This window comes from Leiobunum rupestre, chromosome 3, assembly GCF_980474605.1.
Source record: "Leiobunum rupestre chromosome 3, qqLeiRupe1.1.hap1, whole genome shotgun sequence".
Lineage (NCBI taxonomy): Eukaryota > Metazoa > Arthropoda > Arachnida > Opiliones > Sclerosomatidae > Leiobunum > Leiobunum rupestre.
Window position 1 is genome coordinate 45,521,585 of NC_143386.1, and position 27,907 is coordinate 45,549,491.

General features: G+C 39.3%; 3 protein-coding genes across 4 annotated transcripts; all 3 read left to right on the plus strand.

The window, feature by feature from the left end:
• Positions 1-444: 444 nt before the first annotated feature.
• LOC149951922 (uncharacterized) lies at positions 445-25,595 on the plus strand. Its single transcript, XM_090169698.1, has 6 exons — positions 445-867; positions 2,134-2,273; positions 3,133-3,293; positions 3,352-3,551; positions 4,692-5,353; positions 24,702-25,595. The coding sequence occupies exons 1-6, from the start codon at positions 723-725 to the stop codon at positions 25,593-25,595; spliced, it is 2,202 nt and encodes a 733-aa protein (XP_090025824.1). The 5' UTR covers positions 445-722.
• On the plus strand, positions 5,425-26,614 carry LOC149951923 (uncharacterized). 2 transcript variants are annotated; one of them, XM_090168379.1, is made up of 2 exons: positions 5,425-6,260; positions 26,506-26,614. In XM_090168379.1, exon 1 carries the CDS (start codon positions 5,447-5,449, stop codon positions 6,188-6,190), a length of 744 nt encoding a protein of 247 aa, XP_090024505.1. In that variant the 5' UTR covers positions 5,425-5,446; the 3' UTR covers positions 6,191-6,260; positions 26,506-26,614. The 2 variants fall into 2 exon arrangements, with proteins under 2 accessions (XP_090024505.1, XP_090024504.1); XM_090168378.1 differs by lacking the exon at positions 26,506-26,614 and adding an exon at positions 7,147-7,255.
• LOC149951924 (uncharacterized) lies at positions 21,212-22,662 on the plus strand. The gene is made up of 2 exons (XM_090168377.1): positions 21,212-21,487; positions 21,556-22,662. Exons 1-2 carry the CDS (start codon positions 21,249-21,251, stop codon positions 22,565-22,567), a joined length of 1,251 nt encoding a protein of 416 aa, XP_090024503.1. The 5' UTR covers positions 21,212-21,248; the 3' UTR covers positions 22,568-22,662.
• Positions 26,615-27,907: the final 1,293 nt, after the last annotated feature.

Below are 27,907 nucleotides of genomic sequence, written 5' to 3' on the forward strand. Positions count from 1 at the left end.
ATTGACGTACAAAATTTGAAGAAATGGTTAGCCCCTCGGGTTCCCCCCGTACTTAGCGACAAGTTTTGGTATCCCGCACACCGAGCTAAAGAGTGAAACCTTCTGCCAAATCGATAAAAAAAAACAATCCTTATATCTTAATCAGACGAGGCCTATAAAGCCGGGTTTAGACTCTCCTTAGTAACTCACAGTTAACATATTATACTGAAATGTAAGTAAAAAATAAAATTTGGTTTATTAAACTCGGTTTTGTAGGCCTCATTTGAAAAGTGTATCATGAAAAAGGTACGGTAGATACTTTGGGTTTTTATTTTAATTTCTACAGCGCGGTTAACTATTTTTTTTAAAGAATTTCGTTTTTCTTAACTTAAAAAACCTTAGCAAGCCTTTTTATTTATTTTCGGTGCAATAAATTTATGTTAATAGTATTTAGATCTACTACCGACTTATTGTCTAAGGCCCTCTGTCGACAGTAGTTTTGGTTCTCTCACGAAAAGAAGATACACTACGGTATGAGTAGTCGAACGACATGTTCCACTAATTTCCATTTTGAACTGTGACGCCGTCGTAATCAGTCTTGCATTTGAACTCTGAACTACGGTGACTTACGGTTTTTACAGTAACCACGAAGTGCATTAGTGAAATTTGAAAGTTCGTGGAAGACGGTTATTAGTGTAAGAAGTTAGAAATTAAAAGAGTTTGTGGATCGCGGTATATACGCTATGAATACTTCGTTTGCCTCAATTGAATCATCGGTTTCAATAACGCCTGAATCTTTGAATAAGTCAAACAGTAAAATAAAAAGAAAGGGTTTATCAGTAAGCCTAAAGAAGACGACGGGGGCCAGGAGTTTGCGGCTGAAGAGAGGTTCGTAGTCGCGGGTTTTTTTTTAAAGCGCACATTTCCAAACAAAGGGTTAATATACTCGCTAATCGCTCAAGGTTACTTAACAGTTTTTATAATTAATTGGTATTTTAATATTTTTTTGGCTTTAAAATTTCTTATTTCTATATTTTAATTGCATAATTCGGCAACTTAATTATAGTACAGCTACTTGAATTTAAAAGTAATAATTTTACATTCAATGTAGACTGGAAGTATGTAATAGATAAGTACTTGTACCTTCGTAGGTTTCCATGTTTATCAAAATACGTTTAGGAAGAAACATAGTGCGGGGCAAAATACAACGTGTAATAACTAATAAGTTCGCCAAACTAAAATAAAGTGTATAAATAAGGAACTATCCCTTGGCTGGTAAATCTGTATGTTTTACATCGCTAGGGAAAGTATTGCACACCGTTACGTTTGTGGCCTGATGCGCAGAACACATCCGCAGTTTTGCGGGGAATTAACGCCCATTAGAATCCGCGTCGAACCTGATAAAGTGCATGTTTCAGTTAAATAGCTTAGGTGATTAATACTTCTTCCTTAGAAATATATTGGAAACTTGTGTATATTCAATATATTTAAGTATTAATAGTGAGATATACCTCGGAAACGTGATTCGAGAATCCAGTGTAATTATAGAACATTTAGTCGAGTGCATAGATTAGGGACTTGGAATGCATAACCGTGCGAAATTAGTGCTTGTTTGAAAGCGTTAATACTAAAGCTACTTCCCAATTTATTTGCATATTTTTTCTTTTTAAAAGCCTAATTTAGGTGTACGCAAGGGTTTCGGAAAATAAATAAAAGTGCAATTTTTTAATGTTTATCATACAAGTAGGGAACATCCTGAAATGGCCTAAACGCGTACTTATTGGGTACTAGCATTATTTTACTACCGAACCTTTTTTAGCACTGACACTCTCACCGAGCTGCGACATTGACTTGCAACCGAACTGAGTAGTATATTATTGTCCTTTGTAGTGGTTTATTTCGTCTTGAGTATATTTAATCGCTAGGGGCTCCGTGCTGAACTAATCGTTGATTGCGCAATAGCTTTGAAAATCAGTTCTTTCATATACTTAGCTAATTGTCATACTTATTGTTTGAGAGGTACTTATGGTAAAAGATATGTATTAAACTTTCCGCAATTAAGAATGGTTTAGTGTTATATTGGGTTAATTTTTCGTGGTTCTTCTTTGGTCGAATAAGAACAAATTTTCAAGCAAAGTTCATTTCCTGTTTCAGCTGAAAATTGGAAACTGAAATGTCAGAAGTTGTCGAGCGTGAATAAGCATTTGGAAAGGGAAAACCTCCAACTGATGGAAACCCGACGTCAGTTGATCGTGGAAAACGAAAGATTGCTCCGAGACGAGGCAGCGCGCCAGGTAGGCCACCGTCTTCCGTATGTTTTGAAATACGCTTGTTGCCGATGTTGCTTTGAAGCAACTAGCGGCTCAATTGTAATACCTGGTTGTCACGATAGAGGCCGCTTTCGGCAGCGCATCCAACCTAGCGTATCGAGCCCGATTGATTGAAATTTAAAAAGTTGACGTAGTTTAATTAAATTAGAGACATATTTACAACGGTCGTTTTAATATCCGTGTCTCACGTTCGCCGTCTTATGACCCAGGGCTAGCGTCATATTTTATGACGATTGTACAAAAATAAGTTAAATATGAAAAAATGCGTATTTACATAATATTTATCAAAATAAATTGTGGTAGATTAAATTCTTTTCTTATACTGAGAAATCGACAATATTAGTCCTTCTTACTAGTGTAAGCTAGTAGCAACAAACACAGCACCCCACACTAGGAGAACGCAACCCGTCAAAAGTAGTGCATTTTATTGCGTACAGTTTTCATTGGTTAGACGCTTTAGCTCCTGCTGCCGTCGGAAGGGGAAAACTAAGAAATTGTCTTCCCCCCGCCCGTAAAACGTTCGGCGTAAAGGCTCGTCCAATGAAATATGTACAAAACATTGCGTTAGCTTGTTTAAAGGCTGACTGCGTTTTCCTTGTGTTTGTTGCTTCTTAGTGTGAATGTTGGCTATGGTGGTGAATGCAACCCCGTGGAACCCCGATTTCTTCTCAACCTCACTCGATAGAAATCAATGGTCACCTCGTGTCTATGGGGTGTATAGTGTCTTTTAAGAGTAATCGCTAATAGCGCCCAACTGGGCCAATCCATGAACATGGTGGTTCCTAATCAGAACACTTAATTTTTTCCATCTTTCTGTTTCCAGACGATTCCAGCGGTACTTGTAAAATGTGGTGAAAACCTATTGTCAGCCGTGGGTGTCCTTTCAACCGCGACCAAACTGAACAATCTGAGACTAGGCACTGCGTTGGAAGAGAGTTCGTCGAAGAGTTTGATGAGAGTAAATGTTGAACCTGAAGAGTCGGAGTATGTTATTTAAATTTTGACATTTGTTCAGAGAAACTTATTAGGAATATCTCCACAGGGAGTTGCTCAACGTAGCTAGTTCAAATCATTGGGAGGGTTTCGGGACGTTACTCGACCAGGCGATGACTTTTGAACCTTCAAATCTAACGTTGCTGTCCAACCAGACTGCCGCTGAAAGAATCTCGCCGACGTCTCCCAGTTTATTCGATTTAACTCCTGTCAGCCTGCCAAATTTACTGTTCATCAGCTCGGACACAAGTAATACATTTTTTTATTTTCCATCGAATCCTCAAGCCAATAGATATTGTGGGCCCCGCCATTTTGTACAATCCACGAATAATGTTAATTTATAGGAAGCCATTTCACATGGTATTTTTATAAATAGCCAGCTAAAACTGATTTCTAGTTACCTATGTTAATAAATAACGGGTTTTTCAGTGTAACTAGTTTTTTTATAATGTCGCTCTTAAGTTTTAAACATTTAGTAGAAACACTAACACTTAAATTTTATATATTAGCAGAAAGTGTCTTGCCCTTTAGCCTCTGGTTGTCGCGAGTTGCGTTAATAAACGATTTGTGGCGCTTGCTAGTCGACGATTCTTCGATTTAGTTCATACTAACTTTAATATGCAACTTTAAATTCAATTTTTTCACCAAATATTAATTCGGATTTTTTTCTGTGAATATTTCGGGTTAATTTGGCTATTAAATTATTTTTGAAGATTTGCCTTCCAACTGCGCATTTGGGCAGCGTTGAGAGAATAACACATCAAAACAAAGATGTTTCGTCTTAAGGTACTGTACTGAGATAACAGCTTTCACACATTCAATTTAAAACTCGGTCGGTAGACGGCGATACTTGTGATTAACATTATCTTACGCACTGAGTCTATAACTTCAATAAAAGCCACTTTCTTTTAGCCCCTCTGCCCTTTCGTAGCCTATTCGGGATTATTGGTTTCAAAGTGCATCTAAAAAAATTTCTACTATTTTGCTACGTTTGATTTCTAACTATTTTCCACTGGCCTGGAGAGATATAGAAAAAAGTGACCTTTGGATAACACTGCCCTAGTTACAAGAGATTCCAAAGGGTATCGGGGTCTCAAGTACCGTCGTTAGGCTACGCCACATCACTATAGCCCATTTGCACTTTGCTTAATGCTAAACAGCTCAATGCGTAAACTTATCTTATGGAATTTTTATAAAGCGGTAGGAATGGAGGCTCCTACGCACATTTCACCCCGAATAGTAAATCAACAGCGCTCCTAACGCTTAATCTCGAAACCACAAAAAGTTTACATAACCATTTTTTCGGGTGCTATACTAATTTGCTATTCAAGTTAATTATCATCTTTCAAATTAAGTTGGTTAAATGTATCGTTTGTGTACTCCCAATAGCGAAAGAAAAGTCAGAAATGGCGGTAAAACCTTTCGATGGAGGTAATACAATCTTACAAGATGACCTGAGCCCAAGTGATGCCAACTCGCTCACTAACTGGACTGTCAACGCGAGTAATGATGATTGCCTTCTCGATTCCAACGATGACGGACCAGCGTTACAAGAAGGCGAGCAAAACGTATCGAGGGAAGAGCACCTGGAAAGTGAACTGAACAAGTTCTCCATTCAAGGACCCAACTCTCACTCAAGGGTTGAAACAGCAGCGAGTCTGGGTGACCTAGTACGTCACGAAGGCCAGACGGACGTATCCCAGAACGTAACGCCTTCTTCAGGAAATGAGGGAAATGTCCACTCTAAGCTCGCTAGTACACAAGAGGACGCCGTAAAGGACGGACTTGAGACTCTACGTCAGTCTCAGACACCAGAACCTCGCGAAGAGCCTACATGTAAAGTACGACATAGTGCCGGACCCAGCTTTATCGCAGTCAATTGGCGTTGCCCCAAAGGGTTCGGGTCGCGTAAGCCCCAAGAAGAAGAACGGGAGGTCTTAGAAAATAAGCGAAAAGATTCGAAAATTGGGTCGAACGAGTCGGTTATTTCGAATAACTCAAAAGCAAAGAAGTCTATTGCTCCAAAGAAACTATCGCGAACCACATCCGTAGTGAAGAATACATCGACTGTGGAGAAAGCAAAAACACTAAATTTTCGATTATCGGTTAAAGCCCCAAGCAGTCGCGAAGATAGAAACTCCGCTATGAAATTTAAATCAGGAACCGATGGCGGTGATTTTAGTTTTAAAGCTAGAGGTAAAACCGAATTTCAGAATCCCAAACCTTATGAGCCAATAGCTAGGAAACGTGCGCCCAAAGCCCTTGTGGAATCTGGGGATTCATCAGACGCCGATGCTTTTAAACCTAGAATAAAGAGAGCGCAGCAGAGATCCAAGCACGTATCTAAAGGCAGTTGGGAAAATAAATCTGATGACTCATCAGACGAAACTGATTTTAAATTTACAGTAAAGAACCTACGTCAGAAGTCGAAGCATGTATCTAAAGTGACTAAGGAAACTCACTCTGAAGAGATATCGGACACCGAAGAGTTATCGGACACTGAAGATTTGCTAGCTCGCTTCAAAGCCTCGCATCCACAAACAGATTCGCAGAGCACCACGAAGTGGAATCGAGCACCTTCGGGAAAAGACCACGATGACAGTTCTCAAAGTACAGCAGCAAAACCAGCCAGAAGAACTTATACCGATACTTACTCCCGCATTGAGACGACAAGATCCGAAAATGGCCAAGAAGATGCAGTTGCTGTGACTCGATACGAGGGAGCTGGGAGAGCGTCCAAGAACACCATGAGCTCCGCCGCTTTGAAACGTTTGCCACTTCGAGATGACAGATCAACTCGCGGAAACCAAAAGTCTTCGATCACTTCCGTCGTTGCAGAAAGGAATCCGTCTAAGCCGCAGAAAAATAGCAAGCGGACCCGAAATTGAGGAAGAAATGCTGAAGATCGCGATACCGACGAGGTCACCGTGGTTGTACCTGTTCCATCAGAAATCAATGGTAAGAAGGGTGATGGATCAAACTAATAACTAGGCCCTTTTAAACGTGTTTAGTCAGTTCTAGAATGTCCATGTTTGGTGAACTTCGTGCTAAGTCGTTAGACCCAATATTAGCGCTAGGCCTTCTGGGACAGGTAATAATGGTTGAAGTGGCATTTTCTAAGTACAAACCTCGAAAGTTCTAGTAATTCATAACATTTTCTGGTGACGTATTATCAAGAATGTATTTATTTATATTTAGGTGATAATGACCGTAGCTTTGCTCCCAATACTATTAAAGGGAATATAACCTCAGGTATTTGGTGTAGAACATCAACGTTTGCAGCTCTGGTCGCTCTTGTCTTTGGATTTAAAAATGTTTGTCGCCACTGTACAGGGAAATTTAAAAAATTGAAGGGGTCTTCCATAAAGATTGCTTAGCAGGTTATATTCCCGTTGAATAATTTAAAAAATTTAATGAAAGAATTTATTTAAATGATTTTTCCTAAAAAATGTGTCGGAAGTTAAAAAAGTTTGAAGGCCGTACAATGCAAGAATTTAGTTTGTTCCGATAACAAATTCTGTAAGGGGGAAAAATTTTGAAGCAAATAAAATGTAAGAAAGTAGTGCTCCAAAAAGAATATGCAAAAATCAGGGTATCTGATGTTGATGTTACTCGCTGTAAAATTGAAGATGGATTTGTGGCAACATTTGCACGCGGGTGGGTCAATGGTGCGAACGTCAGCCGTAGGGTGTAGTCATTCTCACTAAATAGAAAAAAATACATTGCTTATACGTTTACAATAATGATATGGTGCCTTGGGTATAAGACTATTTATCGCAAATATTTATTGTAAAAACATTGAAAACTATATTTAAAGATAGAGCTGATACGAGAATATTTATAGACCGAAAAGAATGTTTGGCGACTGAATCTGTGGCGGAGGCGTCAAGGCAGGCCACCGGGAGAACAAGACGCCTTCCGCCCAAATCTTACAAGCTCCCGCCACTGAATACGTAGGCCTGACAGATTTCATTTAAATTACACGTTTAATTACCATTTATAATGGTATTTTATTTTTACAGAAAAATGCGTCGTTGATTTCTGATCAAACCTTTTAATATAAATATTTTTTAAATTGTCGATTTTAATTTTGTGTTGTGATTTTATAAAAAGTTAATATATTTTTTAGTTTAAACTATATAATAAATGTTTTGTAGTATTTCAAATACTTTTTATTGTATAACGTAAGCCTGGCCAAAAGGACACTTTTTCAGTATTATCAAGAATGTATTGAAGTTACTAAGAATATTGGACTACATGATTCTGATTCCCATCCTCGGAGCCTTTGTAGGTTATATTCGTCTGCTTTCCCATTCAAGTTTGCTATATGGTATCAAAGATAATCTAGACTACGTATCACCTTGAATGCGCCTTAAATGCAGACGAACTTTCTCCACAAAAGCTGTGAGGATGGTAGCAGGGGTTAATGCTATGCTGAAATATTCTTAGTAAATACATTCTAGGTATTATGTAGGAGGGTATAATAAACCTTACGTTAGTAGCGGCGCTAAGCGTTGGCTGAGATGGGCTACAGCCTACCAGGGATTTCCAAAACTGCTATAAATTCCATGAAATTATTTATTTTATTCTCTAGTATACATTTATTGTAAATTTAAATACAAAAACAAACTGAAAAAATACGATACTTTCATTGCTAACCAAAACATTTTAAGGTTGTTTCGAGTATCTTTAAGTCAAAATTAAGTCTTAATATGGAAGACCGAATATTAAAGAGCAGTGATACGCACTGATCATATTTTTGAATATCATTATATGATTTATTTCCCCGGCCATATTTGTTCTCCCGAAAATACAAAGCTGCGAAGGTAAGACATTTGAGAATGTTTGGTCAGAATTAGAAGTATCTTCGGTGTTGTGTGATGCGAAAAGCCGACATGAGCCGTCTTTTAAAGCTTGATTGACGCAGCGACTTCAAAAGACCCTTTGACATGGTGTCTTAAACTAGGTCAGAAATTCTTCTACGATAACAAAATAAAAATCGATTCGCGCCATCACATCACAAGGCTTGGAACTGATCCTTAAGAGTCCAATTTTGGAAAATGATACATTTATTGCCCGTTACACTAGATAGAAAATGAGGCCCACGTGGTTACATTAAAACCGCGTGTGGTATAAGAGCTGGGAGAGCATCAATTTGATGCGGCATTTGGAATCTATCATCATAGACCAATAGAAGATTACCCGGACACCCGATCCCCTTGCAGCTAGAAAGTCGTTAGCCGTTATAGGGAGATTTGGGAACTTTATTTCAATATCTTGCAGTAAATAGCATGGTTTATATCCCTAATTTTAACAATTGCTCTAACGATTTCCGCCATCCTAAGGCACGGTTGGTTAAAGCCTCTGGCCTTACCCCCGGGTGCCTTAAGTGGGTATCCAGCTCATCCTTTTCGGGAAGCCCACGCACGTCGAGTATTTGCAGAAGAGATCCAAATTGGTTTTTGCTTTATGGAAAGCTTATAAGCAACACTGTCTGCGGGAATATTTTTGGAATCGTCTTAAATAAAATGATCGTGAATCTGTAAAGCGCATTTTTCCTTTTAGTTGGAACTAACAAGGACTATCTAACAAGTTAGACTATCCGAGGGGATTCTTACTAATTGTTTTGAAACTAGGGTGGTGTGTAGACCGTTGGGTAACATGAAGCAATGGGCTTCCATTTTGCTCTAGCAACCGAAAATGTTTTGGCAACTTCAAACGAAAATATTTCAAAAATGAAAAACATTAAATTTAACAAAACTTTGCCAAAATGGTCAATTTGATAAAAAATTTAAAAAATTACCTATTTTGTGTAAAAAAGACAAATTTAGGGTAAATGCTTTTATTTTTAAGGAAATTTGATAAACATTTTAAAATAGATAGAACGCGATAGACTGCTACACCAAATAGCCTCTATCTGAAATGTCAGTGCGGAAAGTGGATAGCAGAAACGCTATTTCCTCCATCTGTCTCACGGACTCTTGCCACTGCACCCTGATTGCCAGCCTCTCCAAAATTCTTCCATTTTCTACCCTAACCAGAGATAGAGAACACTATGCAGGTAATTCCAAAGTATGCAGAATAAAACTTGCAAGTTGAACCCGTTTTATTACTTTGTATTACATCCGCTAGAATGAGCTGACCTAGCGTAAGAATATCGCCACATCCTGAAACGTAAAAATATCACAACATCCTGAAGAGAACAGCAAAATTCGATACTGTAATCCATCTTCGAAACGTGACATTGGTTTCCGTTTACTTTTTCAACAGTCTCTTGCTGATTACCTAGTCCTAGTGTTTGTAAAGTTATTTAATGTATTACCGCAAATTAATATAAAAAATTCTAGGATTAGTATCGCCTGGCAGCAGGTCCGTGGTGACTGGCAGCGGCGTGACGACAACGGACGACGGCGTAGTAGTTACGGTGGCCTCAGCAGACCCGGCTGGTGCAGTCACTGTGAGCGGCGAACTAACGGCAATGTCAGGCTGCGACGGGACGAGAACGGCTGGCCTCGGCAAAACAGGAACAGTTGGTTTCGGCGAAGCTGTGACGGCTGGTTTGGTAGAGATCCGGCTGGGTTCAGAGCCAGACTCGAACTGACTAGGCCCTTCTACGTCTCCCCCATATATAGCGGGAGCGCGAACCTCGGGGAAGCTGTTGTAGCTCAATCCACTATTGTTCGGAGCGCGAACGTCTGGGAGACCAGGTTGGCGGTGGATGATTGGGAAGCTGTCGCGGCACAATCCGGTCGTTATAATATATCACCGCAATTTAGAGTTATTTACTGAAAACGTAATCCTGGTTCGATCCCACCCGGTATAAAATTTTAATTATAATAAAAATAATTGAGACGAAACAACCGAAATTAATTTATTCAGAATATTATAAACTAAGTAGTTACAACAGTGAGTTAGACGTACTAAAACAATGCACAATTGAGTTTAACCCTCTTAACAGTACAAGTTTATCAATTAATACGAAGCCAATTTCAATGAAAGAAATATCTACAGAGGGTACTTGTTATTAGTTTTCTCACTTACGCAATACTTGACGCATCTTTAACGCTCATTTTATTTCAACACTCGCCCATGATGAAGATAACCTGGGTAAAACCGATACCCTTTCTTAGTTCTTCTTTAGATAAACCCTCGTCTCCTGCCATCTAATATTCAAAATTTACTAACTCTTATTTAAAAAGCACTACACCAAATTCAATAAAACCAACCTCGTGGCATAAAACAATTCCTAAATAACAAAAAAAACCTACTTTAAACCATTTCACACAAAGAACAATAATTTAATGCTAACAATACCGCCCAAAAGCTCAACACAATCAACAATTTAAAATACAAAAGCCCAATCGACCAAATTTCGGAGCCAAAATTACCGATAGAAAAATATATAATAACAACCCAATCAATCAGGCTTCAGAGCAAAAATAATTAATAGAAAAATTAATAATAATAACCCAATCGGACTCCAGAGCAAAAATAATTCATCGAAAAATTTATAATAATAACCCAATCCATCAGACTTCAGAGCAAAAATAACAAATAGAAAAATATAAAATAACTCAATCGATCAGGCTTCAGAGCAAAAATAACCTATAAAAATATTTAATATTAACCCAATCGATCAGCCTTCAAAACAAAAATACTTAATAGAAAATATATACTATTAACTCCATCGATCAGGCTTCAAAGGAAAAATAACCGGAAGAAATATTTAACGCAATCAAGCAACAAATTCCTTCAAAAATTTAGAAACCAAACAATCGAAAATTTAATTATAGCAAGAAGTGCGACACCTTACCATTAACAAACAGGAATTTTCAACGTTATTATTATGAAACCGGATAAGCTAAATAACTCGACGTACACACTGTAAAGATTCTTCCAAAAATGGACATTTTCGTGGAAAAAAATAACCTCAAACAAGATTTGACCTTTAGATTTTCATACGTAAAATATTAAGACTTTAACAGGTTCACAAAAATTAAAAAACAAAGTTCCATAAACAATATATACAGATATTGTATTAATCCGTTTAGTAAAAAAACCCACCTTATCATAATGGTTCCTTTACTTTAATATTTTCCTTAAGGAAGTCAATGGCTCGGCGGTGAACTATCCGCATTGTTACAATGCGACCCGAGTTCAATTCCTGATCACGATCAAATTTTACATTAAAATACTAAAATATTTAATTAAATATAAGATTAATATAATCTATAAATATTTCATTTAATACAAGATTAATATAATTCATAAATATTTAATTAAATATAAGATTAATATAATTTATAAATATTTTATTAAAAATAAGATTAATATAATTTATAAATATTTTATTAAAAATAAGATTAATATAATTTATAAATATTTCATTAAATATAAGATTAATATAATTTATAAATATTTTATTAAAAATAAGATTAATATAATTTATAAATATTTCATTAAATATAAGATTAATATAATTTATAAATATTTAATTAAATATAAGATTAATATAATTTATAAATATTTCATTAAATATAAGATTAATATAATTTATAAATATTTCATTAAATATAAGATTAATATAATTTACAAATATTTAAAATTATCTTGAATTTTAAAATTTTGTTCCATGGTTCTATTTACAATTGTTATGATGATTTATAATAAAAAGTACTGCTACTTCATGGAATTTAAAGAATGATTTTATTAAAATAAAATGATTGGGAGCTTTCGGACCGTATAGTCCTTCGTCAGCCGCTACAATATTCTGATTTAAAATTATGTAGAATAAATTATAGTACCTAACGTTTTAACTTTGTAAAGGACATTCGCCAAAGCCGAGGGGTCGGACACTTGCCATTATTTTGTACGGGATTTCGGGATTTCGTAGAGATTTTGGCGATTTTATCCTTATTTTTTAAGTTATTTTGCGATTTCAATGTTAATTTACCATAGACAGAGTTAAAAGATTTTGCGATTTTAGACAAAGTGTACGGGATTTTGATAAATGTCCGACCCCTCGGCCAAAGCTCTTTTTTAGAAAAACACCGTAACTTAACAAGCGTTGGTGGCTGCGTGGTTAGAGTAAATCTCTTGCACGAGGCAGACCCGGGTTCGATTCCCGCCCGGCGCCAATAAATCGCAAATTGATACTCGAATACCGTGTACAATTGGTGGAAACCCTGCCATTGGCCGTTGAGAGGTTGCATAACACTCAGCACTCAGTCCGTCCCAAAGTCATTAAGAAGAAGTTGGAGAGAAAACGCCCGTACAAACACAACAGACTCAACATCCACAACCATCATAACACAAACACAACAAACTCAACACCCACAACCGTCATAACACGAACTCAACATCCGCAACCATCATAACACAAACACAACAAACTCCACTACCACAACCGTCATAACACGAACTCAACATTCACAACCTACACATTATCATTACACGAACGAAATATCCAATCAACTTGAATTAGCGTTGACGAAATAAAGACCATCCAAACCAAACCCAACCGCAAATGAATCCGTTAACGCTCACCGTCACACGGTGGGTTTTGCCAACCCTTCGAGAAACTGCGAACGCAGAAATTTCGAGAAACTGCGTACGCAATGATTAACCTTTGCACGGATAATGCGAACGCGTTCGCAGGACAGACACACACACAGACAGACAGAGACAGACCGACACGGTGATTGTATAACCCCTCCTAGGGGACTTTGTCCCCTCGGAGAGGTAATGATTGTATAACAAGTTGGCAAGCCAAAATATACCTCTCCTCGGAAGAATTATCCCTAGTGGTATTAATTTCTCGAGATGACCCTTAAAGATAAATCTCCGCAATTCAGAGTTATTTACTAAAAACGTAATCCCGGTTCAATCCCGCTCGGTATAAAATTTTAATTTTAATTAAAATAATTGAGACAAAACAACCGAGTTTAATTTATTCAGAATAATATAAATTAAGTAGTTACAACAGCGAGTTAGACGTACTAAAACAATGCACAATTGTATTTAACCCTATTTACAGTACAAGTTTATCAGTTAAATATAATACGAAGCCAATTTTAATCAAAGAAATATCTACAGAGGGTATTTGTATTTTTCTCGCTTACGAAATACTTGCCGCATCTTTAACGCTCATTTTATTTCAACACTCGCCCTTGATGAAGATACCGTAGAATAGCAATATATTCGACATCTGGTAGTACACTTCCTGTTGACGTTGTGACACATACCGCATGAAAAAGACCAATGCCGTCCAATTTCCAATATCATATAATGACTCGCACACCCAGGAAATCAATGACTGCATTAGGAATCGTAGATGTCCAAATATCCACACCAATAAAAAATGTATTAACAAGCAGCGAAAAACTTACCATCACAAAGCACAGAAAGCCACTTGACTAAACCACAGCTCGTATATCAATAAATGACCGTAGACGGAATAGTTAGTGCGACACCTTACCATTAACAAACAGGAATTTTCGACGTTATTATCATGAAACCGGATAAGCTAAACAACACGACCTACACACTATAAAGTCTCCTCCAAAACTGGACGTTTTCGTGGAAACAAAATAATCTCAAAAAACCAAAGATAAAAATATAAGATCAAAGAATAGACAAAAAACAACATTATCTCGATCAGTAAAAATAACATACGACCCTTCCTTAGCACGTTCGCAGGCCACACACACACACACACACTGACACGCTGGTTGTATAACCTCTCCTAGGGTACAAAGTCCCATTGGAGAGGTAAAAACTACTGCATAAACCGATACACGAACACGTTCAAAAATAATAGGCGTGTTATAATAATTCTTACACTCTTTGTACGTTTTATTAATACATACACATTAGTGCGTTTGAGCATACGAGTTAGAGTTTATTTGGTTTGTTCCGCTAAGGCTGGTATTCGAAATTGCATAAGGGCTTATTTTCAGTAGGTCTAAATCGCAGTGACGGTAAGCGAAAACATGGGTTAGGTCTATCGGAATATTAGGAATCGATGCTCACCGTCGGGATTTTTTCGATTAAGTGAAAATAAAGATAACATTAATTCTTACTGCTATTGGAATTATTGCCTTGCACGTAGTCTGCAATAGCGTTTACCCACTTACTGCCGGAGTAATCGCTTCGTTTCGAAAACGCTAATGGGAAAGATCTGTGTACTCGAAATCAACGTTACCTGAGACAACTAATGCGTTCGGCATTTAACATTAATAATTATCCGAGTAACTTCATTGTCTGATCAATAGATGGCCGCAGTCCTCTTCCGGGTTTTAAAGGCAATTCTCGAAAAAAGCATTCTTGCGCGGGAAAATCATCGGGTTAATTTCCATAGAAAATAAAGCTGTTTTCTGTCCCATCGTTAGTCCTAATCTCTAGAATATATTTAAACAGGGTTCCCATGATCTCTTTAATGTAGAAGCCGATGTTATTAGCCCTTTCAAGCTCTTACTTCGTATCAGTGTCAGACAATAAATTCCACCTAACTCTAATCTAATAATATTTCACATAGATCACTTTATTTCGCGGATTATATTTCTGGCGGAGACCGAAATATCCCCACCTTTGGAAGTGGTTGAAGCTAACCGTGACTTGGAGTATAGGGTATGGGGTCTCTATTACCTTTGGTGAAAACCAGCCTTTAAGCAATGATATAATTTTGCTCTCTTAACGGAGGACATAGCTGACTTGATATGAGTATGGATTGCAATTAGTATAGTCAGGAATCTATTTAACCATGGACACTGTATCTCTTACCGGACGGGAAAAGCTGTAGCTTCCACCATACAAAATCACCTGCAGCTAAAATTGCGTCATATCCTAATTGATGTCGCAGTGTGAGTTTGAATAATTGAGCAACGATGTTAAGCTGCTCCACGGTTTTCAATGTACCTCCTATTTAACTGGAACCGTGCAATAGAGGCTGCTAACATATCATTTGCATTTCAATTTTATTATTCGAAAGTGAAGGGTTGAGCGCGAACGCAGAACCCCGCTGCCATAAATTGGGCGCCCCGACTATATACCGCAAGTTTTGGGACTAGAAATCCGGTACAAGTTTTCCGTTGGGAATAGAAATCCGGGTACACGTTTTCCGTTGGGACTAGAAATCCGGGTACAAGTTTTCCGTTGCGACTAGAAATCCGGGTACACGTTTTCCGTTTGGGCGATCAATCCGGGTACACGTTTTCCGTTGGGACGATCAATCCGGGTACACGGTTTCCGTTGGAACTAGAAATCCGGGTACAAGTTTTCCGTTGGGACGATAAATCCGGGTACAAGTTTTCCGTTGGGAATAGAAATCCGGGTACACGTTTTCCGTTGGGACTAGAAATCCGGGTACACGTTTTCCGTTTGGGCGATCAATCCGGGTACACGTTTTCCGTTGGGACGATCAATCCGGGTACACGGTTTCCGTTGGAACTAGAAATCCGGGTACAAGTTTTCCGTTGGGACGATAAATCCGGGTACAAGTTTTCCGTTGGGACTAGAAATCCGGGTACACGTTTTCCGTTGGGACTAGAAATCCGGGTACAAGTTTTCCGTTGGGACTAGAAATCCAGGTACACGTTTTCCGTTGCGACTAGAAATCCGGGTACACGTTTTCCGTTGGGGCGATCAATCCGGGTACACGTTTTCCGTTGGGACGATCAATCCGGGTACACGGTTTCCGTTGGATCTAGAAATTCGGGTACAAGTTTTCCGTTGGGACGATAAATCCAGGTACAAGTTTTCCGTTGGGACTAGAAATCCGGGTACACGTTTTCCGTTGGGACTAGAAATCCGGGTACAAGTTTTCCGTTGGGACTAGAAATCCAGGTACACGTTTTCCGTTGCGACTAGAAATCCGGGTACACGTTTTCCGTTTGGGCGATCAATCCGGGTACACGTTTTCCGTTGGGACGATCAATCCGGGTACACGGTTTCCGTTGGAACTAGAAATTCGGGTACAAGTTTTCCGTTGGGACGATAAATCCAGGTACAAGTTTTCCGTTGGGACTAGAAATCCGGGTACACGTTTTCCGTTGGGACTAGAAATCCGGGTACAAGTTTTCCGTTGGGACTAGAAATCCAGGTACACGTTTTCCGTTGCGACTAGAAATCCGGGTACACGTTTTCCGTTTGGGCGATCAATCCGGGTACACGTTTTCCGTTGGGACGATCAATCCGGGTACACGGTTTCCGTTGGAACTAGAAATTCGGGTACAAGTTTTCCGTTGGGACGATAAATCCAGGTACAAGTTTTCCGTTGGGACTAGAAATCCGGGTACAAGTTTTCAGTTGGGACTAGAAATCCGGGTACAAGTGAAACGGTTGTCGCGGCAACACTCTTGATGGGTGGTAAAGGGTTGACGAATGGCTGTTGTGCCCACTGGGCAGTTAACGTAAACGGGTGTGCTGGGCGTAATTTTGAACATCGAAGTTAAATACTGCTTGAAGTCGAACTTGGAAACGCTGATAAAGATAGAACCGACTGAAGTCGAAAGTCTGGTACTTGTAACTGTCCAAGAAGAGTGCAGAAAATCAGAGTACTTGACGTAGTATCTTAACTTACCCAAGCGAGTGTGCAATACTATCATCGTACACATCATACCGAGATTCGTTGGCTCCTGCACCGCGTACCAATTTCAGAAGACACATGTCCTGATCATTCCGAAGGAGAAATTGCAACGCTGTTTCGGCAGTTGATGCTGCACCCTGGGGATCCAACTGGTGATCGACCAGATTATCATTCATCAGTAATTGGACACCAAAGTATCACTGCCTAGAAAAGCAGTTAAAGCAAGCATATTTAATTGCAGAAAGAGGGAGTTGAAATAGTTTGAAGAGTGAAACTGAATTGTAATAATTTGCGTTCGGGAAGCTAATGCACGTCGAGTATTTGCAGAAGAGGTCCAAGGGCCTGTATTAACATGTCACTGGTAGAACCATAAACTTTCCTAAAAATGGATTGCGAGATAATATTTTCACGATCTTGAATCGCCTTTTCAAGGTCATCCAGTGTTACAAACTTTAAGGAATCCCACCATGATGAGTTTGTCTAGCAAATTTCGATAATGTAACACGATTTGTTTTTAGATTTATTAGTGCTTTCTTATAATTTTCCCTTTTCAGACTTTTTTGATTATGGAAAACCTTTCTCGACTTCCTATTGGTCAAATCCGATCGGGTCAAAGCTATATAGACCTAAAAGGTGACGATGAATCCTTTTTTTTTAATTGGAACCAACTTTCTAACACTTACGGTTCTCGGGATAATTTTTGGATGACCTTGAAGACACGGTTCAAGGTCATCACCATTTTCATAGTAGGTTTTTTCCCCTGCATACTCTATGCGACCTGATAATTTCAAATTCGTACCTAAAACAGATTTTGAGATATTCGCCTTGGTTCCTTTTTAGTGGATATGCTGTATTAATATAGTTTAAAGTAAAAAGTATTAATTTAAAAAATAAACATATCATTTATAAAAATAGCAATTGGATTAAAATTGAAGGCTATCCATTTACTAAAAACAGAACGGGATTGGGTGGAAAAATAATATGGGTTTGTTGAGAAAGAAAAATTGTAAAGCACGCCTTTACACAATTGACAGAAGAGTGTCTCTACGTGTTGGAACTCATCATCATGATGGCACAGAAGTTACCAAAGAAGCAGGTATAGTTATTTTTATTAGTCACCAAGTCTTTGAGTAATTTTTTTTTCTTAAGGTCAATTTGGAATAACCCCGCACGCTATTTTGCAGTTTTGGAGGTTAGCGACGAAGTTGCTATTAATTTACCGAACGTTAACACTTTGAAATGGACGCTTAGAAAACAAAGACGAAAGGTTTTGGTCAATCCCCTTGTTGGTTCCCAGCCCTTACAAAGACATGGTTTCGAAATATCGTCACCGTTACAAGTAAGATGGTTCGAAATATATTATTAATTGATATAACAATAATTTTTATTACAGAAAACGACCGAAAACGATCAATTCCTCTTTTGATTTTGGTCAAGAGGACTCGCAAAGAATATTGCCATTCGCAACAAACAACAATCTTAACATTTTAAGTAAATCGCAGTGTTGGTTTATGGATGGTACCTTCAAATGCTCTATTTCCATTTGATCTCTGGTCGGTTCGTGGCAGCGTGCTTCGTGACTTCCCAAAGACCAAGAACGTCGTTGAATCCTGGCACAGAGGATTTCAGTTCAATATTTCGTGCTATGATCCGACCTTGTGGCCGTTCATACACGCTATAAAAAGGAACAAAGTCTAGCGGAATTGAAATTGGCTCAAAATCAAACTGGTGTGCCAATACTCCCAAAAAACATAAATACAGAGACCTCGACGAAAGAATTTCAGCATTAGTCACGCAATATGATGGATTAAACATCCAGAAATTTTTAAAAAGTAAATCATCATTGTATTCATTTTGAATTATTCAACATTTTTAAATAAACTGAATTTATACATACGTCTACATTTATTTAATTTATACCATATATGTTTTATTTGGGACGAAAAATCCGGGGACTAGAAATCCGGGTACAAGTTTTCCGTTGAAACTAGAAATCCGGCTACTTAAGTACCGGGGACCAGTGTTCCAGGGACGAGAAGACCTACACCCGTTTTATGAACACGATTACTATTAATTAAAATTGTAAATAAAACTACAACAATAAAAGGTGCGGCCTTTTTACGAGACTTTTTTAAAAAAATGTTGAGGGCCCTACAGTTAACGGTCCGCACCGTAGTTCGAGAGTGGATACAGACTGAGTAGTGGAACAAGTTGTAGGCTTAACATTTAGTAAAGCTTCTTTTCAAGTGACTCAAATGGTGAAATTAACGTTTGTCTCAGACACCGTAGTTAACATCCACCGATTCGATGAAATTTTGAACAAAGGTTAAGCTAGCAAAATAATGCCGTGACGAAAACTAAGTCATATTTTAAATTTATGTCGGGTGTCCTAGGATATAAGGGGTGAAAGTTCGTTTGTTAATTCGTTTAACGAATAGAATACAATAACACTAACTATTTTGAATTAATTTGCGCTTTTTTTCATTTATTACCAGTATTTTATTTTCAAACTTGCATATAAGTTATATTCATCCACACGATAGCTCTCTCAATTATAGAAGGCAAATTAGCCGAAGTAATACTAACTAACTAGCTTTTTTTTAAAGTTACCATCTACGTCAAAGGACAAAGCTTAGCTAATAATAGTCTTCGAGCTTATATAGCCCCATCTACCTTACTATCCGCGGCAGAGTGAACTTGATCAACGATTCCCGGGAAAAAGTGATTGATGCTGAATTAACCTTCTGCGAAAGTGAAACAGTGGTCGTGGCAACACTCTTGAGGGCCGGGAAAGGGTTGACGAATGGCTGTTGTGCCCACTGGGCAGTTAACGTAAACGGGTGTGCTGGGCGTAATTTTGAACATCGAAGATAAATACTGCTTGAAGTTGAACTTGGAAACGCTGATAAAGATAGAACCGACTGAAGTCGAAAGTCTGGTACTTGTAACTGTCCAAGAAGAGTGCAGAAAATCAGAGTACTTGACGTAGTACCTTAACTTACCCAAGCGAGTGTGCAATACTATCATCGTACACATCATACCGAGATTCGTTGGCTCCTGCACCGCGTACCAATTTCAGAAGACACATGTCCTGATCATTCCGAAGGAGAAATTGCAACGCTGTTTCGGCAGTTGATGCTGCACCCTGGGGATCCAACTGGTGATCGACCAGATTATCATTCATCAGTAATTGGACACCAAAGTATCACTGCCTAGCAAAGCAGTTAAAGCAAGCATATTTAATTGCAGAAAGAGGGAGTTGAAGTAGTTTGAAGAGTGAAACTGAATTGTAATAATTTGCGTTCGTTACCGTTTCATTAAAAAATATTTTTTTTTGAATTTCCTTTGATTGCTGAATAAAGATGGGCGTTAAAATTGTATTAATTCATTTATATTAACTTTTTTAATTATTCAATTTCAAACTCCTTTCTTCGGCTCTAATGTGAATTAACTAACTAGCGTTGCTTGAGTACATATCTCAAAGTGAAATGTTGTTTTCTGAACCCAACAAAGCCATCACCATAGTTCCTCTGACCTTATATTGGGGATTTTTTACATATCAATCGGGTCAAATTCAAGTAATTGTTTGGTCCTGGTCAAATGAATTAATTAATTCCACCAAGATTATCTAATTGCATTAGGTAGTATGACTAGGGTGGGGCTTCATTCTTGCTACGATGATAACTTGCCGCTGCTCAAAGCGATTTTGTTCTTTCGCGAAGTTTGTGTTCGCATGTTTTCGAAGTGAAAAATGTGGCGCAATATCGTACGCAATGTGATGACTCTGAAACAGCACAAATTTTGACCCTATTCGGCACAATTTCTACGATGTTATTATGCGCACTTCATTTAAAATTTTCAAACGGGAATTAGTTTATACTTATAAAGATTACCGGAGATTGTTCTTTGACTAAAAAATATTCAAGTTTAGATTTTGTCCCCTAATGTTGATCATTTTTACTTTTTCGTGAAGTAAAGATAGATAACCAAAGGAAAAACAAATAGGATAGGATAGAAATACTCTGCACGTTGCAATTGGGTAGTTAATAGCCAGGTTAAGCCACGCCTTGAAAACGTGTACTTGTAGCTGAGTATAGACTATACAGATAAAGCTACGTTTACACTCCTGTAAGTTCCCCGTTCACGTTTGTTTGAGGCGTGGCTTAACCTGGCTATTAACTATCCATTATTTGAATACACATTTTTTATTCACCAATCAGAGGAAGTTAAAAATATATTTTTACCATAACGTTAAAAACAAACATAAAATATTTTAGTATAAAAGGGGTGGCATTTTACATATTTCAAATCAGTTTTACTTCTATAATTATTTAGCAGGTATCGTCTTAGGACTACTAAACATGATTGTAATTGCGGTGCTATGTAGCTTGATGCCAGCGTTACTTGGACGTCCAATTCCCGACGAAAGATTATCAGGTCGATCACCAGTAGAATCTCCTGCCGCATCGACTGCCGAAACAGCGTTGCAATTCCTTCTTCGCAATGACCAGGAGATGTGTCTTTTGAAGCTGGTGTGCGGTGCAGGAGCCAACGTCTCTCGGTATGGGGCTTACGCCGATAGTATCGCTAACTCCCTCGGGTAAGAAAATTCAGTCAAACTACACCAAGCAACTCAATTCTCTATAATGAAAGCTTAATTTTTGGCAGTTACCAATACCAGCCCTTCGACTTCAGCGTCGTCCGAAGCCCAAATCTCGCTGAGAAACTAGAAATGGTCGGTCGTGACGCCGCCAACGATCGCGAGGAAGACTTGAATGCTAAACACTCAGATGGTTCTATCATCATCCATGCTCTCACTTTCGATTCCAAGCGGGACTTCCCTTGGGCGGTCAAGGTTACGCCCAGCAAACCTGGTTACGTCCACAAACCGGTTAAAGTTTGGCGGCCAGCGCCATTCCACTGGCCTATCGTCAAACCATTCCCAGCCATCAAAGTGGTTGCTATCCCAACTATTCCACTTTCGCAAGCCGTCACCAGTGTGCAGAAGCCAACCTTATCCATCACCAAAGAAGTTCAAAAGAAGGCTCAACATCTATTAACGCCTGTTCTCAAGGTGGACGCAACCACTCCAAATGAAAGATTTCTTACCTTAGCTACAAACGGATTATTGATTTCGGATGACTTACGGTTAGGAAACGAATCTCTCTCAATCTCTGGCAACTCAACGGATCTCGGGAACGAGGGCACCAAAGAAACCGTGGTTGATGACGATCTCCGTGCTGACGATGACATCGTTTTAGTGAATAAAGATAGCACCGAAGGAGCTCCCGCGGAAGACTCCTCAGCTGCTCCGGACGTCTCTGAAGGTGAAGGAGGCAAGCGAGTAAGCCAAGCTAACGAGGACAGTCAAGGAATAACTTCGGACAACGTAACCGAGGCTACGAATGTGGCACATCCATCTACAATTGTGCTGGAAGAGTTCAATACTTCGGTTTCGATTTCGAGAAGCGACGCTGGCGTGGAAGACATCGTCGAGCCCGAAGAGCGATCTGGTTTCCCGGCGACGTACATCTTCAACAGAGCCTTCGCCTTGGGTCTCAGATCGGGTTCCGAAGCCTGCTCCAAAACATTTGGCGAATGTCCGATGAACGTCGATCGAATTGTCCGCTTCGGGTCCAACCTGTTCATGTCTCCGGCTTCAACCTCTGACCAAAGTTAATTTAATTGGGGATGCGTTTATTTTAATGTAAAGTCTTTGTATATATTTACTTTTGTTATGACTGAATGACGAATAAATTTTATTTAAACGATCAATTTGTAGGTTTCGTAATTAAATCCATTCTATTCAACACTAACAATTGCGCTAAAATCATCTTGTTCTGATGTTTCTTTCATTTTGGACCAAACCATAAGCTTCGTAAATTTTTTTACACCTGATTACCACTTCAACTAGTTCCAAAATGATAATGGTGATTATCATTATTTCTACCTGATAAGACATCTGATAAATTGATAATTCTGCAGTTTTGTTTATAAATATTTCTAGCTTTAATACCCGGCTTCGCCCGGGAACTTAGTTTTAATGAATTAGATCTGATTTGTGCGTAGGAAAGGTAAACGCTGTAGCAAAAACGCAACACCCGTAACACGCGTAGCAAAAAGTCCTCGTAGCTAAAACTGCCAACTAAACCTCCCTTTCTACGAAGGCCCTTTTTTCACACTAACTCCCCTTCTATACGGATTTCACACTAGCCTGTTAAAAAAGTTTAAAGTTCGGGACGGGCACAAGTAACTCAAGAGAGGTGGCAAGGGAAGCAAAGGGGTGAAGTCGAGGAAAAAAAACTGAAAGCCAAGACCAGCAAAACCATACACCCTTAGTAGACACAGGTAGGCAAACTAATACAAAAGCTGTTGAGGCCATGTGATTTCCTATCGTTAGATATATAAAATACGATCCTAAGTTGAGACCAACTTGTTTTTTTTCGGTCACTCTCCCTTTAAGGGGGTTGGTTGGAGGGCGCGGAAATTAACGGCACTGCGTGAGGGGGCTTGACTTGATTGGTAAAAGGGCGTCGGTTCGAATCCCGGCGTCGCCAATAAAATAAATTTTATAAATTATTTTTCGCAGCTCCATCTACCGTGTCGTCGCTTTCCACGACACCAAACAAACAACAAAATACATACAACACTTAACGACATTCCGTCCATAGCAATAGTGTCACTTCTAATATATATATTCGATATAAGACTAAAAAGGGAAAATTTTTAATTTTTCAATTCGCTAGAGGGATTCTTGGTCTTCACTGAGGGGTAGATAGGGACTTCGTAGAAAGGGACGTTTAGTTGGACGTTTTTGCTACGCGTGTTACCTGTGCTACGTTTTACTACCGTTTTTGCTACGCGTGTTGCGTTTTTGCTACAGCGTTTACCTTTCCTACGCACAAATTAAAGCTAGAAATATTTATAAACAAAACTGCAGAATTATCAATTTATCAGATGTCTTATCAGGTAGAAATAATGATAATCACCATTATCATTTTGGAACCAGTTGAAGTGGTAATCAGGTGTAAAAAAATTTACGAAGCTTATGGTTTGGTCCAAAATGAAAGAAACATCAGAACAAGATGATTTTAGCGCAATTGTTAGTGTTGAATAGAATGGATTTAATTTGTGTACTCCCAATAGCGAAAGAAAAGTCAGAAATGGCGGTAAAACCTTTCGATGGAGGTAATACAATCTTACAAGATGACCCGAGCCCAAGTGATGCCAACTCGTTCACTAACTGTTCTGTCAACGCGAGTAATGATGATTGCCTTCTCGAATCCAACGATGACGGACCAGCGTTACAAGAAGGCGAGCTAAACGTATCGAGGAAAGAGCACCTGGAAAGTGAACTGAATAAGTTCTCTATTCAAGGACCCAACTCTCACTCAAGGATAGAAACAGCAGCGAGTCTGGGTGACCTAGGACGTCACGAAGGCCAGACGGACTTATCCCAGAACGTAACGCCTTCTTCTTCAGGAAATGAGGGAAATGTCCACTCTAAGTTACTTAGTTCACAAGAGGACGCCGTAAAGGACGGACTTGAGACTCCACGTTAGTCTCAGACACCAGAACCTCGCGAAGAGCCTACATGTAAAGTACGTCATAGTGCCGGACCCAGCTTTATCGGCGTCAAATGGCCTTGTCCTAAAGGCAAAGGCTTGGGTTCGCGTAAGCCCCAAGAAGACGAAAAAGAAAATAAACCAAAGGATGTGAAAACTTGCTTGAACGAGTTGGTTATTTCGAATAACTCAAAAGCCAAGAAGTCTATTGCTCCAAAGAAACTATCGCGAACCACACCCGTAGTAAAGAATACATCGACTGTGGAGAAAGCAAAGAAACTAAATTGTCGATTACAGGACCAAGCCCCAAGGGATAAATGCAGTCGCGAAGATGGAAACTCCGCTATGAATCTTCAATCTAGAACCGATGGCGGTGATTTTAGTTTTAAAGCTAGAGGAAAAACCGAATTTCAGAAACCCAAACCTTACTCACCAACAGCTAGGAAACGTGCACCTAAAGCCATTGTAGAAAATCAATCCGGAGACTCATCAGACACCGATGCTTTTAAACCTAGAATAAAGAGAACACAGCAGAAATCCAAGCACGTATCCAAAGGCACTTGGGAAAATAAATCAGATGACTCATCAGACGAAACTTATTTTAAATCTACAGTAAAGAACCTACGTCAGAAGTCGGAGCATGTATCTAGAGTGACTATGGAAAATCAGTCTGAAGAGATATCGGATACTGAAGAGTTATCAGACACTGAAGATTTGCTGGCTCGCTTCAAAGCCTCGCATCCACAAACAGATTCGCAGAGCACCACGAAGTGGAATCGAGCACCTTCGGGAAAAGACCACGATGAGAGTTCTCAAAGTACAGCAGCAAAACCAGCCAGAAGAACTTATACCGATACTTACTCCCGCATTGAGACTACAAGATCAGAAAGTGGCTACGAAGAAGCAGTTGTGACTCGACACGAGGGAGCTGGGAGAGCGTCCAAGAGCACCATGAGCTCCGCCGCTTCGAACCGTTTGCCACTTCGAGATGACAGATCTACCCGCGGAAACCTAAAGTCTTCGATCACTTCCGTCGCTGCAGAAAGGAATCCGTCTAAGCCCCGGGAAAATAGCAAGCGGACCCGAAATCGAAGAAGAAATGCTGAAGACCACTACTGTATGTCCAAACCTAGAATGTTCTAGTAATTCATAACATTTTCTGGTGACGTATTATCAAGTAGTATTTATTTATACTTGGGTGTTAATGACTGTAGCTTTGCTCTTAATTATCTTAAGCTATTATAAACTCGGGTCTTTGTTGTGGAACCCCAAAGTTTGCAGCTGTGGCCGCTCTTATCTTCGCCTTTAAAAATGTTTGGCGCCACTGTACAGGGTAATTTGAAAAATTGAAGGGGTCTTTCATAAATATTGCTTTGAAGGTTATAATCCCTTTAATGCTTAACGGGCCAACAGGTACATTAACTGGTGCACAGCTGTACCCCCGATTACTGGGGGAGGTTGACGCTCTGGCGGGTCACCGCATGAGGCGCTGTGGCCCTTTGGTTCGCAGTGTGTCCGCTTTCAGGCGCTTAACCTAGTGGTCCACCGGAGGTTACGTAACCGTATGTAGAACGTAAAATAACCGACAGAGGGCGTCCATTACAATGTTTAAAATCGGCGTCTACGTATTAGCATCGGAGGTAATGGACGTGAGCTTTTTGAAACGTAAATAAAGCTCAGATAAAACGTCATGCGACGTGGAAGTGACGTAACGCTTGCGATACTGTTAAGTAACCTTGGGGGGACCACTAGCTTAACTCTCGTTCGTTCGTGAGCTGGGTGTCTGTCGGTGGTGCTACAGTATTTACACTTATTACCATGGCAGTGCGCGAAGTGGGGATTGGTCGTCCCATTGCTGCGCCTTTCGGTGGGTTGGATGGCTCACGTCAACGGTGCGACTGTCCGCCGTAGGGTGTTGTCATTCTCACTAATTAGAAATAATAACATTCTTTATACTTATATGGTGCCTGAGGTATTAGACTATCGAAAATATTTATTGTAAACACGTTTACTCTTTATTTAAATATAAAAGCTTATACGAAAATATTTATAGACCCAAAAGAATGTTTGGCGACGGAATCTGTGGCGGATGCGTCAAGGACGGCCACCGGGAGACCAAGACGTCTTCCACCCAAATCTTACAAGTTCCCGCCACTGAATACGTAGGCCTGACAGATTTCATTTAAATTACACGTTTAATTACCATTTTTAATTGTATTTTATTTTTACAGAAAAATGCGTCGTTGATTTCTGATCACATTTTTTTAGTAATTTTTTTAAATTGTCGATTTTAATATTTTTGCGTTTTGATTTTATAAAAATTTAATATTTTTTTAGTTATAAGTATAGAATAAATATTTTGTATTTTGAAAAAACTTGAAATTGTATAACGCAAGCCTTACCAGAAATACACCTTTTCAGTAGATGTAGGAGGGTATAATAAACCTTACGTTGGCTGAGATGGGCTACAGCCTACCAGGGGTTTTCAAAACTGCTTTTATTAAATTATTAAATACAAAAACAAACTGGAAAAATACGATACTTTCATTGCTAACAAAAACATTTTAAGTTGTTTCGCCTATCTTAGAGTCAAAACTTAGTCTTAATATGGAAGACCGAATAATAGAGCAGTGATATGCACTGATCATATTTTGAGAGTATCATTATATGATTTATTTCCCCGGCCATATTTGTTCTCCCGAAAATACAAAGCTGCGAAGGTAAGACATTTGAGAAATGTTTGGTCAGAATTAGCAGTATCTTCGGTGTTTTGTGATGCGAAGAGCCGACATGAGCCGTCCTTTAAAGCTTGATTGACGCAGCGACTTCAAAAGCGCCGGTACAAGACCCTTTGACATGGTTTCTTAAACCTAAGACCAATTACACCTGGACTGCAATGAAGATAGGCGTTGTTGTTAGGCTAGTGTCGCCGCTACCCCAACGCCACCATCGTTATTTAGAGGCAATGAAGATAGGCGTTGTTGTTAGGCTAGTGTCGCCGCTACCCCAACGCCACCATCGTTATTTAGAGGCAATGAAGATAGGCGTTGTTGTTAGGCTAGTGTCGCCGCTACCCCAACGCCACCATCGTTATTTAGAGGCAACTCTCGTCCACAAGGGAACTCGGACTGCAAAAACGCGTTCACTTCGCACTCCTCTCCCGAAATTTTACTCGGTTGCCCCGCGAGTCGTGACCAATTTTCGCGCGTAGGAGGTGGCGCGGGTCTGCCAGGAATCCCACCAAGCACTGGTAACCACTTTACTACACGTGGATTTCAATTCGGAGAGCGTAGCCGGGAGGAAAAAGTCCATCTTGGAGGGACGCGGAAGACTGGTGACGTCCGCGAGACCTTCCGCCGTTTCATTGCCCACTACGCCGACGTGAGCCGGACACCACAAAAGAGTCACTGAGTAGGAGTACCCGTCGCGTAAGTCATGAATAGCGGTGATTACCG